Genomic DNA, 23,368 nt, shown 5'->3' on the forward strand with positions numbered 1-23,368 from the left:
TAGGTATCATCCCTAAAATACCTTGTATCAGAGGGCATTCACACATTTGCCACTTCAAATACCCATGTAAGTCTGTAAAGAGAGAATCTAACAGATGCCAAACAAACTCTACTTACAACGGTTCTTCCTTCTCTGTTGTTGTGCCAGCTTCCTTCATTTTATCTACCGCCAGTGCTTGTTTTTCTATCTCGTTAAAACTCTTGCTGCTCATTTTCTGGGCCCCCAAACCACATTTCTTAGCTCCAATCTTTAATTTGGACGTGAAAGAAAAAAATGAAAAAGTTATCACAATATAAGAATGCAAGTTAGTTTAGGTTTTCCTTCTTTAAGAACAAAATGGAAAGGAAACAGCTCTAGTAAAGGCAAGGGAAGCCATACAAGCAAGGCCCTAGCTTCTGCATTCACGATCCTTTACAGTTCCTAGGGCAGCCTTACAGCTCCTAATTTGTGAGCTGTAATTTGTGAGCAATTTGCCACTATTATATTTTGATTGCGGGATGAGGCAAATCTACAATTAGTAGTTACCACAGTATAAAAAAAAAGGTTCCAATTTTCCTTTGAAAGCAGTTAATGAACAATTCAGATGTCAAATTTGGTAAAGCAATTTTGTATGATGAATACAAAAATGCATTCTAACTGCACCTTCTTGTATGAATAGATCAGGGGTAGGCAACCTTGGCTCTTTTATGACACGTGGACTTCAATTCCCAGAATTCCTGAGCCAGCCAAGCTGGCTCAGGAATTCTGGGAATTGAAGTCCACGAGTCATAAAAGAGCCAAGGTTGCCTACCCCTGGACTAGATATACATCATGTGAAATATAGCTTACTTCTAAGTTATCATATAGAACAGCAGACTAGGCATGCATGGAATAAAGAAAATAGCTCATCAAATTACTACTATAGCATGGAAATAAGATTGGCAAATATATTTCTAAATGGATGCATAACCCAGTACAATGGCATCTGCAGCAAGCCATAATGAGTCCAATGCAACAACAGGTACATGGTGCCCTCCCTCATTACTTGTTTAACAGCTGTTTCTTGATACCTGACTGATGTAAGTTATTATATTTGCATTATGCCATCATCACTCACTTTTCATAATTTGTCTCCATACTATTGTAATGGAGGCTCTATGGGGCAATTTTACAAGCTGTGGGTATAAATTCCACAATTCCCAGTCTTTTCTCCCCCCTTTCAACCAATTAATAACAGGATGTCACTTTTTAGGAGAGGATGATCTGCATATAGAGCTGGCTACAAAAACTAATTTGATTAATTCAGAGCTATACAACTCTTTATATCAGGGGTCTTCAAACTTGGCCCTTTTATGACTTCTGGACTTCAACTGCCAGAATTCCTCAGTCAGCGTGCCTGGCTGAGGAATTCTGACAGTTGAAGTCCATAAGTCTTAAAAGGGCCAAGTTTGAAGACCCCTGCTTTACATAGTAACTTTCACAATTACATAAAAAAGAGGATGAATCTCCTCAGCAGACCATTAAAAGAGAGACTTGAAAATATCAGTCTAAACACTTACTCCCTTTTTTACTTGATTTGGTTTCTTCTTCATCATACAACTGACTTCTGTAAAAACAATACACAGCTTATGAATTATATGCATTGTAACATGATGAAATTAGCATTAACTGTAATATCTGCAAAAGTATAAAAAAACAGAATTGCCCATTTAACTTAAAGAATTAGGAAAAGCAATACAATATAGTATGGAATTTGTTTTCAACATTTAGAAATAAAATACAGTCAACTAGAGAAAGGGAATCCTAGGCACCTGCTTATAAATCAATGCATTTCCAAAGTTCTCTATTTTTCAAGAAAAGAATTTAGTATAAAAAGGGATATATGTTTCTCAAGAATGTCTATATAACAGTTTTTCTTAAGGGAAAATAAGATGACATTTTAAGTTGAATAAAATAACTGAATATTTGTATACAAGTAAATCAATTAAGTTCCTCAACAGTTTACCCACTGACACATTAAATAAAAATGCAGTTTTTCAGAATTAGAAATCTGTCCCAACAGCCTTTCTTCCAGGATGGTAAATCTCACCAACAACTTATCTTCATAAGGCCTACATGGATTAATATCATAAACCTTGGAGGTGAGCCTTGTTATAATGGTGCTTCGAAAGATGGCAATGCCTAGCTAGTCCTTAGTGATCTCCAAGAAACACCAAGAAACCCCAGGACACCAAGAAACCGCAGGAATATGGATGAGACTCAGAACCCCCCATTTCAAATGAACAAACAAATCTGGAAGGAGACAAGCTGAATTGGTAGCCTTGCCAAGAAAATTAGATAGATGCAGTCCCCAGGCACTGAGCTTGATTAGGAAATGTCAGCCTTTATAAGTAATTCCTGTACCACATAGCAGTGAGGGCAGGGGTATTAATTTTTATGTAACTATGCAGGCTAAAATAGATACCTCTTGTTTTTCAAAGGAAAATTTATTAACAATGGCATTAAGACTAAAGGGTACATATTAATATTATAACAAGCAAAATATGTATTTAGCAAATATGAGAATGAAGTATTACTACCAGATCAGCATTTGTAGCTGATCATCATTTTATTGAGGATGATAAGTAGAAATGATAATAGAACAGTTGGGGATGTGATAAAAAGAATGGATTGCTGAACTAGTAGAATGCAACTCTAGAGTAACCAGTTAATTTTATATGAGAAACTGGGGGGGGGGGAAGCTAAGAGAACCAAGGGAGTGAAGGCAGTTGATAAAAGTAAAAGGAAGGAAAAAGAGATAATTAATACATAGAAAAGATAAAACCCTTATACAAAACCAGGTTGTGATTCTGTAAATAATCATGAAGTGTTGTACCTCTAAACAGGATCAATTTAGTATACTACAGTTTTAACTGTTTACGAACAGTCCTCCAAATAAATGAAAGCAGAACATAGTACTTCCCTATATCTAATACTGTATGCAACTCTATCAGGAAAACATCTCACAAAAGAGAACTATGGGAATCTCAATATGGGAACCCTGAATATTTTGAGGTAGCTGCAAAAAGTTTTAATATTGTACACATTTATTGCCAAAATAAACTTAAATGAAATTATGCCATTTCTCACCAAATAAACCCACTTTTGCTACAAGATTTAACTGTTAATGTTATCCACAACTACTATTGCTGACCCAGTAAATGGATTAGATTAAGAATTAGATTCTGTATGCCACTCTAAGCTGCTGAAAGCCAAAAAAATTAAAAAGCACTGAACATGTAGTGCTTTGTTCTATGTAAACAGAGTGAGAAAAAATTATGGTGTCACTTCTAGCTCCTAATAACTTCCTTCAGGGGCAGGAGACATAACGGAACAGATTAGAATTCTTTCTTAAGTCAAAGACCAGTAACCTGAATGGCCTACAAGCAATGAATTGTTCAGAAAATGTAACAAATAGATTATCAACACAATAAAACAGATAACAGAGCATTCATCATCTGTCTAATCACCTGCATGCAAATTGGTTTTGGATCTCCATATGAAAGCCACCTCAAAGATGTAACATGTTAAACATGGGGCGACCAAATAAATTTCATTGCTTTTTAGTTACATCAAGAAAAACAGGAAAAATGTAGGTTCAGAAGCAAGAGAAAATAAAAAAAGAAGCTAGAAGCATGTAGATATATTTGCTGGAACTGATGATACAAACTAAGGAAATTAATATAACGCTCTATTCCACAGAAGTACGTGGAAATTGAAGCAGCAAAACAGGATAACTAAAACATCCAGTCACCTTTGTTAGGTGCCGTGCCTGAAGTATTAACCTTCTCCATGTTGGCTAAAATAAGAGATAAAAAATATGTATCACTAACTAAACAAACATATGCATTTATACAAGAATGCAGCTGCATTGATTCTAGAGCCAATTTACCAACCTCCTCACCCACACCCCAAGAAATAGCATATGGTTCCAAATGTTTGGGAGTTGTATCATTTCAAAATGAAGGAAGGAACAATTTAAATTTCTCCATGTTGCCGAAGCATGCCTATAACAAGTTAGCATATTTCTGATCTCCGAAAGGAGGTTTTATTCTGTTTGTTCCTTTAAATTTTATATAGCTTAAACATGGATGCAACATGTCAACTGAAAAACAAACATCAGGAATGAAGACCCAGAATACTCTAAATGGAAAGATATTTCGGCTGAACTGCAAAAATGCTAAGAGTATATCCATAATTGTGGTTCTATTATATGGTGCTAATCATTACATCCTCAAATAAACACAGCTACAAGTAAGCCAGATGCTATTGGAAGAAACTTGTGTTCTAAAACATGTCTCAGTAATGTATGTGTAGTAATAATGTGCAAATCTGACTCATGATGTCTTCCAAATTCTAGTAATAGTTAGATGTTGAGGGCTAGGATAATTTTTATTATGAAATCACTGACAAGTCAGCAAACATAATGTAAGATTTGTACTGTTTTGTTCATCCTACTATATCAGGGGTATCAAACTGCAGGCCCATGGGCCAGATGCATCATAGCACCCATCCCATTGCCAGCAATGGCAAAAAAGTTGCAATATGACATCCCTGTACTACATCTTTAGACATTCAGAGATCTTTTCTTTTGTATTGTTTACCTAAAGAAGCTTGAGGTGATACACTAAGGTAATCAACGCTTGGTCCATCTTCTGGATCTTCTAGAAATATAAAAAAACAACAAACATATAAATGTTAAGGATTAGTACATTTCTAGATCCTTGATTCACATTCAGAAACAGGAACTTGACTTCCTGCTTTCCCGGTCACTCAACTTATGTTCTTACCTTTTTGAATTAAAGACAGTTACAGTATGTTGAAAATTTATCTGGATCTAAATTGATTACAATAGGCAAATTTAAAGTATATTTTTATCAGTCATATTTGTAGTTTGTGACAATAACCGGCATGGGTTATGAAGTAGCAAGTTTTGTGTAAGTAGTTTTGTATATGTTTTTAAAAGCACTACAATTGATAAAAGCTATTTATCAAATAAACTTATAAAAGCAAAGGAGTCAACAGGAGTTAGGAATTTTCACATATTTGCTACATTTTGTAACACATTTTAGAAATGAAGTTGATAAACCATACCATCTTTGCTTTCTGAATTATTTTCTGAAGAATTCTCCTGTGGATTAATTGTTTCCTGTTGTGATAATTCCCAGTCAACCTATAAAGAAAAAAACAACAAGTTATTAGCAGTATTCCAAAGAATTAGAATTAAGCTCATCAGAATTCATTTAGGTAAGATTAATTTTCATGTATATAAAATATTATGATATTATATGTTAAGAAGTTTTTCTGACATCTCATTCAGAAATACAGCTGAAAAATCATATTGGATATGAATAATGAGGAAGCTTTAGTTTCAGGTCCCAGGTAGTGATAGTAGAGAAATATTTTACTATCAGCTTGCTTGTACAAAAATACATCTTCTAGTCTGTAAGATTACTTCTAATCCAAATTAAATATATTTGTATTTGATCAGAATTATTTTGGCTTTAGAAGTAATCTTACAGGCTAGAAGATGTATTTTTGTACAAGCAAACTGATAGTACGTGAAAAGAGAGAGATCAAGCAGGGCTTGACAGGAATTCAACTGAGAAGAAAGAGGACAAGGAGAGAGGAGACAACAGAAGAGCTTGGAAGGTGGAAGGGCTGCTGACTGTTCCTGGAGCCATGCTCATTGCTCAATGTGTGACAGATATTTCCTGTTGCTGAACTAATTTTAGGATAGGTTCAGGAGACAAATAAAGCCACCAACCTTCAGTGAGCAAGCTCACAAAGTGAACATGAGGACAAGCAGAATTTCTTTTATGACCTGCAGAGAACGTGTCATGTTTGCTTGCCTTCCACAGACGGAATTTATACATGCTATAAGTGAAGGCTGATTGCTCTCCTGGAAGAGGACGGATGAGGCAATGATTCTGAGGCAAAAGCTGTCCGTCTTCCATTTTATCAGGGAAAATGATGAACTCTTGGATCAGATACAGGAAGCCCTTGAAGAGGGAAAATGGCATCAAGGAACTTTCCAGGACACAGAAGGTAGTCAGATGAAAAGAGTGGAGAGGAGGAAGCATGTGATTAATACATAGGGTGCTGTCTTCCCGGGGCACTAATTCAGGAAGAGATATAAAGTGTCTAAAGATCTTTAACCCCTTTGGGAAGTATCTCTATCTTCAATTTATTGAGACACAAAGGAACAAACAGCACAGCCAAGATAACATCATAAACATACTACAGGGGACTAAGATGCAACAAGAGGTTGAAGATCTAGGAGCAAGTGAGGTTTCTTCGCTCTTTCTTGTGTGAACACTTGGCCTAAGAAGAGAATAAATACTGAAGGTGGGCAACTGGCTCTACAGATGTGGTCGATGAGAATAGTTTGGATTTTTGAATAACAGGATTTCCAAATGAGAGACTACTGGTAAGAAATGGATTGTACCTTACAAGACCTGAAAAGAGTGTGTTTGGAAGGTGCTTTGCACTGAATCCAATGTGGAAGGGAGGAGAGAAAGCCCAGAAAATGGTACATCAAGCATTGAGATTGGGAAAGGATCCAGGTGGTGGACAAACAGAATAATAAACACATAAATTCAGGAAAGAAATTATCAAATTAGAATATTAGGGTTTGAAAGGATCATAAAAGTCATCTAGTCCAAACCTCTGTGTCAGGCCTGTCCCAGCCTCAGCATTTAAGAAAGACAGACCCTCTACTCCATTTGTAGTGAAAGGTATTCTTTTACTAAAAGCCAAGTGGTTACAGCATAAACAAAGTCAGATCTGAAGATTCCTGCATAAACCCCGTAATTTTCCCTTCTCCCAGGCCTTCCCCCCTTGGTCATTCTGTTAGTATCCAATAAGGTTCAAATTAGGTGTTTTGGTAACAGTCCTAAGGGTTGGCGCCTCTTTGGTGAGTGTTCGCATTCCGTTCTCATCCTATGTCCTTGGATATTTCAACATCTCTGGACAACACTTCTGGTTCCTGTCATCCCCCCTTCCCATGTCCCCCCATTCCCCCCCCCATGCTTTATGGCAATCTGCTATTAAAGCAGAGCTGAAGTGGTGTGATGGCAGATCTGACACTCTGCTCAGTGCAGGATCCACTGAGTGGCAGGTGCACACGCGAGCGCACAGCTCCACTTGCCCACCACTCACACAAGCAGAGCTTCGCATGCACATGCTTGCCCACCATTCACATGAGTGGAGCTTCGTGCACGCACACGCTTGCCTATCGCTCACACGGCCCGGTTTCAAACAGGCCATGGCCCGATAGTGGGGCGCGGCCTAGGGGTTCCTGCATTAAACCATCTCTGACAAGAGATCACTCAGCCTATATCTGAAGATTCCTGGTGAAGATTTCTTACTGCTTTATTTGGCAGCGTGAATTGTTACACAGCCAAAAAGTTGCCCCTGACATCTAGTTTGAACCTTCTACTTTGGAGTCTTAACTCACTAGTTCTAGTCTTGTATTACAAAATCGGACAAATAACTCCATGCTAGCTTACCTCCCATCATTCACATATAGGTAAAATCCCATGAAATTAAAAAATGTTTTATTCATTTTATACCCGAGAAGAGCCATGAGATGCAAAGAAGTCTTCTTCTTTCTCTTGAGGTGATAAAGGAGGGGCTCCGCAGCCATCTATCCATAACTAAAATAGACAATATTATAAGCCCAAGTGAGAGTCCGCCAAGATTCTTTGCTTAATTTGCAAAAATTGTTGCACTTGATTGAAATGATAGGGATCCAACCAGGTGTAGGGATCCAACTAGGTGTATGAACCCAGACATACAACAAGAACAGCATGGTATATTTTATCTACAAAAGAACTGGTTATATAAGCAGAAAAGCAAAGCTTAAACAGAATAGTACTGATACTAAAAATGCATCATGCTTTCTCTTTTCAAATTAGCTGCAACATTTTAACATTAGAGGAATACCATGATGCCAATACCGTATCATTTTAGCTTTATAAACATTAAGACGACTGAATAAAACAAAATCAGCAAGCACTGTAAAATATGTACATTACTCACATCTGTGCCATACTTCCGTGTGGCCTGAGCTGCAAGAGATCTAATCTTGTCTCGGTAGAGCTGTGCAGTACGACTATTATACTTGGCGTTGGTATCATTTGTGGCACAACCATGCTGATGAAAGAATGCAGACTAAAAAGAAAATACCGAGAAGATGTGCTTTTTTTAAAAAAATTACAAATCCACAATGTCATTGCTGACTAGTTCATTTTTGGAAGGTTGAAGAATACAGAATAGCAGAATAGCAGAGTTGGGGGGGGACCTTGGAGGTCTTCTAGTCCAACCCCTTGGCTCCCTCTCACAGTTACTGCTGTTGAGTCAGGTACCACCTATTCTATACCTGTGCATTTGGTTTTTCTTGCCTAAGTGCAAAGTCTTACTTTTCCCAGCACTGAACTGCAGTTTGTTGGATAGAGCCAAGTGTTCAAGTCTGTCAAGATCCTTTTGGATTGTGAGCCTATCTTCTAAAGCAGGGGTCTTCAAACTTGGCCCTTTTGTGACTTGTGGACTTCAACTCCCAGAATTCCTCAGCCAGCCTGCCTGGCTGAGGAATTCTGGGAGTTGAAGTCCACAAGTCCACAAAAGGGCCAAGTTTGAAAACCCCTGTTCTAAAGTGTTGGCTATTCTCCTCAGCTTGGTGTCAAAATTTGATGAGTTCCCATTTTATCCTTTCATCTCAACTGTTGATGAAAATGGGCCTAAGACAGAACCCACTGCATCCTTCCCTCCATGTCCATGTAGTTCCATTGAGGACTACATGTTGGATGGCACTGGTCAGCCAGTTACCAATCCAGCTGATGGCGATGCTATCTATACCATGTTTTTTTATCTTACCAAGAAAGTAGTCTGTGGTCAAATGCTTTTCTGAAGTCCAAGTATACTATATCCAACACATTTCCTTGGTTTCTTAATTTAGTCATTTTATTAAAGAAAGCAATAAGGTTTGTTTGGCATGGCCTGCTTTTAACAACCTATGCTGACTTCTATTAATCAGCCTTTTCATTTCTAGGTGCTCACAAATCAGCTGTTATCTTTTCCAGGATCTTCCCAGATATTGATATCAGGCTGATTGGTTTCTAGTTTCCTGGGTCCATTTTTTCCTTTTTGAAGATTGGAACCACATCAGCTCTTTTCCAGTCATCTGATAATTCCCTGGTGATCTAGGATTTTTGAAATATATGGTTAAATGGTTCCGAAATCATGTCTGCCAGTTCCTTTTAACATTTTAAGATTTTTGTTATCTTTTCCAGTTCCCTCTCTTCTTTTCTGCTGCCTCCAGGTGCTGTCATGTCCGCTATCCAGACTTCTTTGTTTTTCTTATAGACAGTGATTAAGTCTGGCAGGTTTTCTGGTTGGTGTCTGTCTGTCTGAAGTGTAAAGTCCCGGAGCCCTTGAGCGTCTTCATTTTCTATTATTTTCTCTATTTTATGGTCCCACCAGTTTTTGCTTGCAGGCAATTGTTATTTCTGGCAGATCTTCCAATCCATCATTGTTGCTATTTTATCGTACCATTGTTTGCAGTCAGTCTGTGCAATCTTCTTGCAACAGCTAAGCAGGTGGTCCATTGTTTCTTCGGCTTTTCTGCAGAGGCAGCACTTGCTGTTGTTGCTTTTTTCTCCATTCTGGCTTTGTAGGGATTTGTTCTTGAGGCTTGGTCTTGTGAAGCCAGAATTAGGCTCTCTGTTTCTTTCTTCAACTTTCCTGCTCTTGGCCACTGCCAGGTCTTGTTATTATCTGCCCTACCTGTTATTTACCTGTATTTAATGCACTAGCCATGTAATACTTTATCTTCCCACATCCTTTTCTGTTCTTCATTTAGTCCTTTTGGTTTCTCCAGTATTCAGCAAACCTTCCTGGTGTACTAGTGCATCTTCTTCACTGTCCTTCAGGTATGTATGTATGTATGTATGTATGTATTTATTTATGAGACTTATATACCGCTTTAAGTGCAAGCACTCTCTAAGCGGTGTACACCAGTAAGCAATGTATATATGTGTATATATATATATATATATATATATTTACATTGCCCCCAACAATCTGGGTCCTCATTTTACCTACCCTGGAAGCATGGAAGGTATTCTTCCAATGTGCTTTTTTCAACCATCTGATGTACTTGTAACATTCCATGCCTACCCGTTGTCTTTGGTAAGAGTTTGTCAACGTTGCTCTGAAGATGAAGGGAAAGATTCACTGTCTTTACTTTTCTAGGCTTTCTATCCATTTTTATTATGATGATAGGATAGTTGTTTATTTCTGTCAACCAGAAAAACTTGCCATGTCCCTTCCACGGAACTTTGACTATGGGCTTATTTACTGGTAACAGAAATGCAGGTAATATCCCATTATTTGGCTGAAGGAATGAAAGCCATGTAAGTCTGAAAGCCCAGTGTTGGAGCACCAACCTACAAGGAAAGTTCTTAAATTCAGCATCTCAATCAGAATAGAGATGGAAGGGACTTTGGAGGTCTTCTAGTCCAATCTCCTTATCCACGCAAGAACTCTAGAATGGTAAGTTGAATCCCAGCTGGCCTGTAAGCACATGCCACTAAATTGCTCACCACTATTTTCCTGCCTTTGAAAAAGTAACCATTTTCCTCTTATCATCCATTATGTACCATATCTTTTTACACTGCAAATCTGAGAATAGGAATACAGAGGAACTCTTTCTCTTTTTTTTAACAAATGTGACTTACTTTCAGCACAACCATAGGGAAAACAGGAGAAAAATACAACAAATACATCAACTCCAGTAACAATAATACTAATAGTCCTCTGTTAACAAGGGTAATTGGGACCAAAAACTCCATCGCTAAGCAATCTTTGTAAAGTGCAGTAGCACTTGATCACATCTGAGTAACAAAATAACAAAGTTGGAAGGGATCTCAGAGGTCTTCTAGTCTAACCCCCTGTTCAAGCAGGAGACCCTATACCATTTCAGACAAATGATTTTCCAATCTCTTCTTAAAAACCTCTAGTGTTGGGAGCACCCACCCACAAGGAAAGTTCTTAAATTCAGCATCTCAATCAGAATAGAGCTGGAAGGGACCTTGGAGGTCTTCTAGTCCAACCCCCTGCTCACGCAGGAGACCCTATACAATTTGAGAGAAGCGGCTGTCCAGTGTCTTTTTAAAAACCTCCAGTGATGAAGCACCCACAACTTCTGAAGGCAAGCTGTTCCACTGATTGTTTTCACTGTTAGGAAATTTCTCCTTAATTCCAGGTTGCTTCTCTCCTTGATTAGTTTCCATCGTTCCTTGCAGTCTGGTGCTTTGGAAAATACGTTGACCGCCTCTTCTTTGTGGCAGCCCTTCAAATACTGGAATGTTATCATGTCATCCCTAGTCCGTCTTTTCTCTAGACTAGTCATACCCAAATTCTGCAACTGTTCTTCATGTTTTAGTCTCCAGGTCTTTAATCATCCTAGTTGCTCTCCTCTGCACTTTTTCTAAAGTCTGAACATGTTTTTTTTATAATATAGTGATCAAAAGTGGATGCAATATTCCAGGTCTGGTCTTACTAAGGATTTATAAAGCGTACTAATGCTTCACGTGATTTTGATTCTATTTGTATAAATCCTGTTTATACAACCCAGGATTGCATTAGCTTTTTTGGCTTCTGCGGCACACCGCTGACTTATATTTAAGTGTTCGTCCACTAGGACTCCAAGGTCCCTCTCACAGTTACTGCTTTTTCATGTAATCTGTACTTGGACCTTTGGTTTTTCCTGCCTAAATGTAAAATCTTGCTTTTCTTAGTTGCTTTTCTTAACTGACTTACAACAGTAGTTATAATTGCAATTGCAAGCATGATCTGCCAGTTTCCCTATTGACTTTGCTTATCAAAAGCCAGCAGTGAAGGTTGCAAATGGCAATTAGGTCACCAAAGGAGGATGACTGTAATTGAAAGCCTGATTGCCAAGTGCTCAAATTGCAATAATGTGACCACAGGGATGCTGTGATGGCTGCAGCGATAGAGTCTCTTTATTCACCACCACCGTAATTTCAGTTGCTAAATGAATGGTTGTTCACCAAGGACTGCTTGTCATCAAAGCTTATTCCTTAATACAATTGTGTACATCAAGAGAACTGATTATGTGCCATGAAGTTGCTATTGATTCTTAATGACCAAATAAATGGACTTTTCCAGGACGATCTGTCCTCAGCTGGTCTCTTTAGCTGTTCCAACAGTGCACAGATTCCTGCTGAAATTGAGTCCATTCATTTTCTTGCTAGATGTAGGAAAGAACAAGGCTGAGCCTAAGGGCAGGGTCAAGGGCATCGTAAGTTTGGAGTCACTATGCTCCCACAAGAGACCTAAGTCCACCCCCTCCCCATGAATTATGTTGACTCTTATCCAGCATGTTTGCCTTTTCCATGAGTAGATCAGATTCTTGTGTATAGGTTGTATTAAAATAAACTCGTACTCCTTTTGAACTCTGCCCCAGTTCCAAGTTTCTTGCGCCTGACATGAGTTGTTCTCTTTTTTTATTCCATATTTTCCAACATGATAAACTTCTCAATAAAGCTGGGTGTTTGCATAATGTATCCAAAGTATGATATAGGGAGTCCTCGACATAGGACTACAACTGAGCCCCAAATTTATGTTACTAAGTGAGACATTTATTAAGTGAGTTTTGCCCCATTTTACAACCTTTCTTGGCACGGTTGTTAAGTGGATCACTGCAGTTAAGTTAGTAATACAGATGTTAAGTAAATCTGGCTTTCCCATTGTTTTTGCTTGTCAGAAGGTCACAAAAGTTGATCATATGACATTGCAATTGTCATAAATATGAGTCAGTTGCCCAGCATCTGAATTTTGATCACACGACCGTGGGAATGCAACAATGGCCTTAAGTGTGAAAAATGGTCATAAGTCACTTTTTCCCACTGCCATTGTAACTTCGAACGATCGCTAAACAAACTGTTGTAAGTCGAGGACTACCTGTAATTTTGAGCCTGGTCATTGGTGTCTCAAGTAAGAATTCTGGGTTGATTTATTCTATAATCCAATTCTTTATTTTCTTGGCTATCCTTGGTAGCTCAGGGGTCTACCTCATCAAGACCATTTCAAAGAATCAATACTCTTTTTACTTTGTCTTCAGAATCCAACTTTTGCTTCCACAGAATGTCAGAGGGAAAACTGCTGCTTGGATGATTGTGAACTTTGTAGGTATAGATGCAACTCAGCATCTGAGTATCTTTTCCAGGGTATTCACTGCTGCCATTTTAAATGATGGCCTACAGAAACATGCTGGTAATTATTTCCGTTAATGTTGATAGCTGATCCAAATGGCAGGAGTTATCCATTATTTCAGCATCTTCACTATCAATTCTGTTGCTAATCTGTTGTCTTTAATTTGATCTTCTTTATGTTTCATTTTAGTTCCATTTTTTACTGTGCTCCTTGATTTTCAATACTGTGGCTTCCTGCCCAGTGTATAGGTTCCACATGAGGAGAATGAGATCTTCATTTTATTAAGCACATTCCACAGCTGGATATTATCAACACAATTAAAGGTCTTTCCATAATCAATGAAGTATGTATTTGTTTTCAGTATTTTATACTTTCTCAATTATCCAGTGTGCTTCAGCAATAATGTCTGTTTTTCCTCAGTTTTTCTGCTAAAACCAGCATTAATATCTAGCATCTCCCTTTCCACATATGGTATTACTCTACAGTGGACAATCCTATGCATTTGTTTGGCTAGCAGGTGAAATTGGGAATATTGTACAATAGTTTACACACCCTGTTTCTTTTTTGAATACTGGTATGCAGACTGACTTTTTCCAATGTTTGGCCATTGTTTTTTTCTCCACATTTTCTGGCATAATTTGGTTCAAACCCTTATTAATTCTTCACTCATTGTTTGCCAGTAAACACTATGTTTCAATAATATTAAAAAAAACTTTTTCAGTAATTGAAAATATCTCAGGTTTCACTTGGATTAAAGCTAGATTTCTAACCCAGTGAGATTTAATCATGATCAACTTAACTCCATTGTTTTCTAAAATGTCTATTCATGTATCAGCATTCTATGCCTACTAAGATTTTTATGTTACATTTTGTTTATTTTCTATCCTTTCATATATATGCAACAGATGCTTAGAGCAGCTAGTAACAGGGAACTGTGTAGCAATCTTGAAAGTCAAAGGAACAAATGAATAAGAACCCAGAACTATTTTATTCATTTATTTCTTGGTTTTCAAGATTGTGAAGGCATATGTGGTAATTATATTAAAGGATAGCAAAAACATGAAGTGTAACTCATAACATGCATAGAACCCTGATAAAACAGTTAATAATTACTGATTCCTAGAAACCAGGAGGGAAAAGCAAGCAAGTTTTATTATGTACTTACAGCATTTGCATTGCCTCCAACTTGCATGCACCTTAGTTGAAACCATGACCAGTTTGAGTCTAATTCTGTAGATCTGAAACCAAAAAATAGAAATAGTTTCTGAAGTACCCTTTAATAGCAATAATACTTAGATTTATATACTACTTCACAGTGCTTTACAGAGCTCTCTAAGCAGTTTACAGAGTCAGCCTATTGCCCCCAACAATCTGGGTCCTCATTTTACCGACCTTGGAAGGATGGAAGGCTGAGTCAATCATGAACCTGGTTAGACTCGAATTGCCCAACTGCTGACAGTCAGCAGTCTGCAGAATGAGCCTGCAATACTGCACTCTAATCACTGTACCATCATGGCTCCTTTTTTAAAAAAACAACAAAGCAGCATATATTTTGAAATGCACCAAAAGCAACAAGGGGACTTGGGGGGGGGTATGTTAGAAATAAAACAAAAGCCAAAGAGGATGTATACCCATTGAAAAAAGAAAGGTAGTTCATTGTAATGAGACAGAACTTTTTAACTTTTCAATTTTTCAACTGTCCTTGCACAGAAAGAAAATGGAGGGCTAGGAAACTCTCAGCTTAGATCTATACAGGACAAGGTCCTCAAACAGATGATCAAATAATAGCGAGTACTTGGATAGGCATGCCGTAATTAACCAGAGTCAACAATTCATGTCAGACCAACGTCGCTTTCTTTGGTAGAATTACTACGGTAGTTCAGTAGATTAGGAGAATATCAAAGACAATACATATGGAGTATAACAAAGTTTTCAAGATAATGCCTCATGATATTTTTCTTCATAAAATGGTAAAGCATGGGCCAAGTGCTCTACTTGGTATTAAACGTACTCACAATTGAGTGAATGATTACACCTACCGTAAGAATACTCTTCAATCTAAAACAGGGGTTCTCAACCTTGGCAACTTTAAGACTTGTAGACTTCAACTCCCAGAATTCCTCAGAAAGCAAAGCTGGCTGAGGAATTCTGGGAGTTGAAGTCCACAAGTCTTAAAGTTGCCAAGGTTGAGAACCCCTGCTCTAAAAGGAACTCAGTGTTGAGTGTTTTAGGTCAACATTTTTTTAGCAATGATTTGGGTGAGAAGGTTAAGGAGGATGGATGATACAAAATTAGGAAGGGAAATTATATAGATGATTACAATGAAATATGGTTTTTCTTTATTGAAACTATTGTAGAGATGCAATATAGATGTTTGAAAAGAGTCCAGAGACACTTAAGTGAGATGGGAGGTATAATAAACAAACAAACAAACAAAGCAAATGAACATTATATACACAAATAAATTTATACCATGGTTATTTTGTTCTCCTTTTTTCTTTCTTTTTTCTATCATCTTTTTCATTCCATTTTGTTAAATAAATAAAAGCCATGAAACAAGATCCAAAAAGATCTAGAGTGGCTTGAGGTACGGAGTGAAATGAGTAGAATGGAATTTGACATAGGGACTTTAAAGTCCTGTATCTTTCATAGGAAAAATGAGAGGCTCTGGGTATCCTTATCAACACAAATTTAACGTTAAATCGGAAGTGTGATGCTTTTGCTAAAAACAATTGCTGTCGTGGCACGTATTAACAGAAATATAACTCCACATCATAGAAAAAAAATGGTTCCACTCCATTTTGCTTTGGCCGTATTTTATTTGGAATACGGGGTCCAGTACTGAACATCATAGTTGAAAAAGGACAGTTACAGATTAAAACAAGTTCAGAAGTGGATTGCCCATATGGTGAGCAGCCTGGAAATCAAGCTCTGTGTAGAATGGTTAAGGATTTGGGAAGGAAGCTATAATACTGGTAGACGTTGACTTATGACCACAGTTGAGCCCAAAATTTCTGTTGCTAAGTGAGACATTTGTTAAGTGAATTTTGTGCCATTTAACGAACCTTCTTGCCACAGTTGTTAAGTGAATCACTGCAGTTAAATTAGTGACACTGTTGTTAAGTGAATCTGGCTTCCCCATTGACTTTGCTGATCAGAAGGCCATGAAAGGTGATCACATGACACTATGACCATCATAAATATGACTCAGTCGCCAAGCGTCCGAATTGTGATCCCATGACCATGGGGATGTAGCAACGGTCATAAGTGTGAAAAACTATCACAAGTCACTTTTTTCAGTGCTGCTGTAACTTTGAATGGTTGTAAGTCGAAGTCTTTTCTACTACCCCAGATGCAAGACAAGAAACGGATCTTTTCATCACAATTTAATCAATTAAACGGAACTGAGCAGGGGAACAGGTTGATTATACCTTTAATACTTAATACTGAAAAGGTTTATAAGGAATCAAGCATCTCCTTCTGAATGCTGGCTGCATGATTTTTGAAAATACTTCTTGTCCCAGGACAAGAAGAGACAGGAAAGAGATAAGATAAGCAAAAAGCATTATTGGCATATGTTTTCTGGAAAGAAATGAAGTAATATTCATCCTGATGCAGAACCAATAAATTACAGAAAATATTTTAAAACCTAAATAGACAATTGCAGAATTATCGCCCAATGAGTAAGTGACTACAGGGATTGGATTGTCAAACAAAAATAGCAAATCTTGGGAAAGCTACTGCTATATTTGAAACATAAAACTTCACCAATTGTACTTGGAAACAATGAGTAGAGGATTGTTCTTTATCAGATCTGCAGAACAACACTAAAGTTGAAGATATTGTAATTTATGAAGAGAGCTGCAACTTACTATTCAAAGGAGTTAAGGCATAAAGCCCTAAGATAAAATTGAAGAGCTGCAATAGAGATTAGATACTAGTAGAGCTAAAAAATCATGCAAATATGTTAAGAGCAAACAAAAACTATGCAAACAGATATGTCAGAGTGACCAAAATCAGTTTAAATATTAACTAAACTTTAGCTTGAAAATGAAATTGTCATATGATAGTCTATATTTTGAAATTCATGTAAGGTGTACATTCATGGAAGATGTGCCAGATTATTTCTATTTATTTAGTATCGTTGCTCAATAAAGATAGCTAACAGGAATAAGAGACAGTTTCAAACCAAGAAGCTTCTTTTCTACAAGATGAGGAAACATATGTACATATAGATACAAAACCTTGGGAAAATATCCCCAAACAACGAACCACAGACATTACTAAACGAATTGCTTACCGAATGAAACTCAAGTGAACTCCAAGTGAGCGATGAGTCCCAGAGCAGTCAATACAGAGGAAAACGCCATATGTTATGCTTGCCCAGCTTGGATTTTTTGCTCCACAGTCAAAACATAACTAGAAAACAGCCACAATTTAACTGTTATTACTCAGCATACTTTTGTCTCCTAAATAAGTATGATCTGCAAAATGCACATAGAATACAAATATCACTCATCAATTTAGCTGCTACTTAGGTACAACATTCATGAAATGTTACTTTTAAGAATTCAAATCAAATAAATGGAATTTAGATCCAACTGAAAGTTATTTATTCATTCATTCATTCATTCAATTTCTATAATGATAATAGTAACTAAGCTCTAGTTAAGTCCAACTAAAATCAAGGATAAGAAAGTTTAACAAACTGGTTGTAGACCACTGTAGGAAAGCCATGTTTGTTTATGGTGGCATAAAATCGGGAGTCTGGTGGCACCTTTTCCAAGTAATAAGTTATTTTAAAATACTAGAAGCTTTTGAGTGTTGGGAAAGATGCTACAAGACTCATGGTGCACCAAGATTTTTTAAACAACATTAAACACTTACTGTATTAAGTGAACCAACTAATTAACCTACCTACAAGGTTGCTTCTGTGTACAACAAGATAAGGGAAGTACCGGTAACAAATAATAAAATCTGACATTTACAATATTGACAATATTTTTAACCTATACAGGTAGCCCTTGTTTAGTGATTGTCTTGTTTAGTGATCATTTGCAGCTATGATAGTGATGAAAAAGTAACATTAAGACCAATCTTTAAATTTACAACTATCTGTAGAGGTCCTCAAAGCAAAGGAAAGCTAAAATCAGGTGTTAAGCACAGTCACGGTTTCACTTAATGAAACAAGGGTTATCTATAAAACTCAAGTGGCCTGTATTTCTGTTGTTGCACCTCTTGGAAATTCCTAAGAGTGCACAGATAGATGAATGGATGGATGGATACAGACTCAGACATAAATGTTTACAAAACCTAACATATCAGTATGTTGCTTGCAAGAGAAATAATTCTAAACTATTCAATGATTTGAAATTGCAGGGATGGCAAGAAGTTAACTAACCATCCAGATTAACTGCAAGATTTCTCCAATAAATTATGTATTTCTCTATAATTAGGTTGCAGGTCAGAAAAATGAAAACTATGCCCAAAATGATTTGAGCAGCATTCAATTTCCGCTAACCTGTAATGGATATAATGACTATTGCAGTATTTTTCTAAGAAACATACATAAAATAGGATTATGATTTGGTAAAACATATTGACTTAGATTTATTTTATTTATAAAATTTATTGGCCGTCCACCTTATTATAGGTTAACTCTGGGCAGCTTACATCTTAGTTAAAACATAAAATGTTAAAATCAAGCATTACAGCCAAGGACACATGGGAGGGTCAAGGGAGGGGGGAATCTGTTAGTACTCATTTCCATTGCACTGATCACCCACTGAGGCCCCAAGCTGATTGGCACAGCCATGTCTTTAGACCCTTACAAAAATATATAAAGGTTGGGGCCAAACTTATACGGGGGGGGGGCAAGATGTTGCAGAGGGCAGAAGCAACAGCAGAGAAGGGCCTCCTCCTGGACCCCACCAGCTGGAATAATCGAGCTGAAGGGACTCACAACATGGTACAGGCCAATCCCAGTGGGATGATAGATCCCTCAAGTAGACATCCCTCAAGATACACTGCTGCATCATGTTAAGCTATTCTTACTTTCCAACAATTGCATATGAACATATGTTTCAACCAACATTAAAATGGCACAGAATAGGAAGACTTTACAGTCTTGGATTATTTCAAAAGCAAAGCAGGGTAAGCCTGATTAGCCCTGGATGCAAGACCATCACAGATCTCAAGGTTATAAGCTAGTGGGAAGTTAAAATAATTCTTGAAACAGTGCTGGATCATTTTTGTACTTGACCTAGATAACCACATGTTATAGAATCACTGGGAACTGCATTTGATTTTAAGAAGACACTACTTTTATATAAGATACTATTTAAAGAACCTAATCAAAGAATCTCCCATTAACAAGCATGTTTACATTTTTGTAAACTTGATTTACTGTATATACAGCATTAAGTTCCTTGATTAATTAGTGGAAAAAATTCTGAAACACACCCAAAATGAGCATATTGTTTCGAAGTTATTTTCACAGAATACAAGGGGATGGAATACTTGATATTTAATAACCTAATAAAAATAATTTATATTTAAATATTCAGAAGCAAACAGAAATACCTTAAGATAAACTGGCACTGAAGTTTGCATTGCAAAAAGAGTTATTTCTTTTGACATTCATACACTGAAAAGCCATTTTCAGTCAACTCATCAAATTCCAGCTTAAAATTAAAGAGTACATTCCACACAGTGATTTAAACATATTGACAAAGAAAGGAACTTTGAACTTGGATTCCAACATGGAGCAAGTGAAATTTAACATTACTCAATGATGTGGCTAATAAAGATTTAAATATGTTGTAAAGCATTCTCCCATAGTACCACCACCAACAAAAATCATTAAAATGTTCTTGCCTTGAATTAATATTACATCTTCAAGCCAGAGAAAGATCAGAAAAGCAGCATGTTCTCATGAGTATATTATTATATTAAGTGATTCCTTGCAAATGAATACGCATCAGAATGTGAGACGATTAAATGATGGAAGCTTCTCACAATATACACTGGGGCCACAAATTAACAGGATTGGAGTTTAAGTGCAACAGTCCTGAGTGAGAAAATAAAGACATCTACGCCAGGAAGTCTCTGGGTTCTTTTAATTACCTACTGGTGTGTGTAAATTGGGTCTGGAAGATTTAGTAATTATGGGGAAACCATTGTGACACAATAGTCAAGTCTTCTTCTAGAAGTAGAGATCTGGGTTCATATCCACTCTCGTGCAGAAGCAGACTGACTTGGGCCAGTTTGCTACTGTGATTTTATTGAAATATTTTTTTTCATACAGCTGAGACAAAATTCCCTTTAGATGCAGCTGAAATTAACAGGCATGATCCGAGTCTCAGTATTATTATACAAGGCGCTTTTCTCTTGGAGGACATGTGGGGCTGGCACTAATGTTTTCATACAGCCACCTTGCAAGGTGCGGAGACATGGACTGGCTTAAAGTCTTCTGGAAGACCTATCTGAATGGGGACTTGCCTCTCCCAAAGTCAACATCCAAACCTGTATCGTTATTTGTAGAAAAGTAATCTAATGATACTGATGGTTTTGTGGATACATCCCTATCGTTCTCATTATAGTGCTAGAGAAGTGATTAGCCACTGTCTTCCCAGATGTTTTTTTTTTCGATTTCCAAGTCCAGAATTCCCTACAGCCCCATCCAAATATTAACAAATCCTATTTATAAACTTTTTTTTCCAGTAGAGCAGGAATCCTGTAAATTGATGAATCCATCTAGGCAATCAATCCTCTGGGAACAATCTGCCTTCTTCAGGGATCTCTCTCTCAGCAATCTCCAATCTGCAGGTTTCCTGGTGGTCTCCCATCCTCCCTCCCTCCCTTCCCTCTCAAGGTAAACACGCTTGGCTTCCCGGCCCCACACAAAACCGCACGCGCACGAACTCCGCCTCTCGCCGTCTTGCAACGTGTCACTCGGAAGCTTGCGCTAGCTTCCTACGTACCTTGTTCGTGGGAATGGCGCGGAGCCGCTTGAAAACAGTCACCAAATCTTGCTTGCTAGGTTCGCACATCCCTCCACGCCCCTAGTTTGGGTCTTCGCCGGGTTCGCTGCCCTTCCAAACACTACCACTCCTCCTCCCGCTGCTGCTGCTGCTGCTGCTGCTGCTACTGTTGCTTTCCCCGCCGCCGCCGCCGCCACTGCCAGACCGGCGGAAACAGAGACGGCCACGCAGGCGCTCTTAGCACCAGTAACAAGACAAGTTTTCGCTCCCCCCCGGGGGGCGGAGCTCTTGCGCGCGGCCTCACGTCGCGGAGATAACGAGCGAGCCAGGCACACGCGCAGGCCCCTGCAGCTGATTTGTCCGCTGCGGATTGGAGGGCGTCCCTCGGACTCCCCCACCCACCCCCGCACGTGATACAAGAGCCGTCCCGTTGCTAAGAGAGCTTGGAGGACGCAGGACGAACGCTGGAGGCGTCGCTGTGCTGCGTTGCGTCAGCTGTGCTGCGCTGGCTTGAGAACATTGATGGGTGGTTGGGAGGGGCGAAGGGGCGAGGGGAAGACAGACGGCGAGGGGGGGATGTCGGTTTGTCTAAAAGCCGTGGCTTATCTTAAGTGTTGGCACCGTGGTTAGATCGATTGCTGTTGGGGGAAGAGCAGCAGAAAACCCCCGGGGGGTAGCTGACCTTGACAAGTTCCGGAAAGGGGGCAATAGCCGGTCGTTCTCAGGCGAAGGATGCCTCCGTGACGTCTCCAGCGGTCGAGCTCAGCTTGGGAGAACGAAATGGGACAACTCGCTGCGGGACAATTCAATAATTTAACGAAATTATTTAAAATAGTTAAAATTATTTTAATTTTTGTCATTCACATTTCATTTTGTCATTCCTTTGGCATCCTTTCTTTCACGATACTATTCCACTACAGCAGTGTTTCTCAACCTTGACCATTTTAAGGCATGTGGACTTCAACTCCCAGAATTCCACAGCCAGCATTGCTGGCTGTGGAATTCTGGGAGTTGAAGTCCACATGCCTTAAAATGGTCAAGGTTGAGAAACACTGCACTACAGGTAGTCCTCGACGTATGACCACAATTGAGCCCAAAATTTCTGTTGTTAAGTGAAACATTTGTTAAAGTGAGTTTTGCCCCATTTTATGACTTTTCTTGCCACGGTTGTTAAGTGAACTGCTTCAGTTGATGAATTAGTAACACGGTTGTTAAGTGAATCTGGCTTCCCCACTGATTTTGCTTGTCAAAAGGTTGCAAAAGGTGATCACGTGACCCTGGGGATGCTACAACCGTTATAAATGGGAGTCAGTTGTCAAGCATCTGAATGTAAATCACGTGATGACTGCAACAGTCCTAAGTGTGAAAAATGGTCATAAGTCACTTTTTTCACTGCCATTGTAAGTCGAGGACTGCCTGTATTTCTTCAATATTAGTGTAACTCTTGTTCCATGGCAAGTTGGCTGTGGCGAATTGTCACAGACCCTTGGGAGAGGGCTTCAGTGTGCACTTTGCGTACTCCCCCCCCCACAATGCCAGCTGACTAAAAAGCTGGGTGGGTAGGCCTGAGGACCTCTTGGCTAACCTTGAAAATCTGAACCTTTGCAGGATTGGAACGTAAGATAAATCAGTATTGTTTGTGATATTATCATAGGCTGGAAGACGACAGTAGCAAACGACTTCTGGATTGTTGTTAAGAGAGTGTTCCTGAAATCACTGGGACTTAAACTAAGTACAGGTAGTCCACAACTTACAACAGTTAGTTTAATGACCATTCAGCATTACAACAGCACTGAAAAATGTGATTTATGACCGTTATTCTAAGTTAAGACCTTTGCAGTATCCCCGTGATCATGTGATCAAAATTCAGATGCTTGGCAACTGGTTCATATTTTTGACTTGCTGTGTCCCAAGATGATGTGATCATCTTTTGCGACTTTATGACAAGCAAAGTCAATGGGGAAACCATATTCACTTAACAACCAGGTTACTAACTTATCAGCTGCATTGATTCACTTAACAACTGTGGCAAGAAAGCTCGTAAAATAGGGCAAAATTCACTTATCAAATGTCCCACTTAACAGAAATTTTGGGCTCAATTGTAGTTGTAAGTTAAGGACTACTTGTAT

General features: G+C 38.4%; 1 protein-coding gene across 3 annotated transcripts in view; it reads right to left on the reverse strand.

Moving 5' to 3' along the window:
* Window positions 1-21,475, reverse strand: part of ARFGAP3 (ADP ribosylation factor GTPase activating protein 3) — a 35,098-nt gene extending 13,623 nt beyond the window's left edge. The window contains exons 1-10 of one of the 3 annotated variants that reach the window (XM_039341303.1): window positions 21,240-21,474; window positions 17,558-17,676; window positions 14,423-14,495; window positions 8,062-8,193; window positions 7,593-7,676; window positions 5,113-5,191; window positions 4,623-4,682; window positions 3,773-3,817; window positions 1,539-1,585; window positions 117-247 (exon numbers count right to left, since the gene is read on the reverse strand). In XM_039341303.1, the coding sequence (XP_039197237.1) occupies window positions 117-247; window positions 1,539-1,585; window positions 3,773-3,817; window positions 4,623-4,682; window positions 5,113-5,191; window positions 7,593-7,676; window positions 8,062-8,193; window positions 14,423-14,495; window positions 17,558-17,676; window positions 21,240-21,308 (839 nt within the window). In that variant the 5' untranslated portion in view covers window positions 21,309-21,474. Of the gene's footprint in view, window positions 1-116; window positions 248-1,538; window positions 1,586-3,772; window positions 3,818-4,622; window positions 4,683-5,112; window positions 5,192-7,592; window positions 7,677-8,061; window positions 8,194-14,422; window positions 14,496-17,557; window positions 17,677-21,239 lie in introns of all 3 variants that reach the window. The other 2 variants (XM_039341305.1, XM_039341304.1) reach the window with 2 other exon arrangements.
* Between the last annotated feature and the right edge of the window lie 1,893 nt (window positions 21,476-23,368).

The sequence above is a fragment of the Crotalus tigris genome, unplaced genomic scaffold (genome assembly GCF_016545835.1).
Source record: "Crotalus tigris isolate CLP2741 ecotype Arizona unplaced genomic scaffold, ASM1654583v1 scf7180000017764.6130737, whole genome shotgun sequence".
NCBI classification, from domain to species: domain Eukaryota; kingdom Metazoa; phylum Chordata; class Lepidosauria; order Squamata; family Viperidae; genus Crotalus; species Crotalus tigris.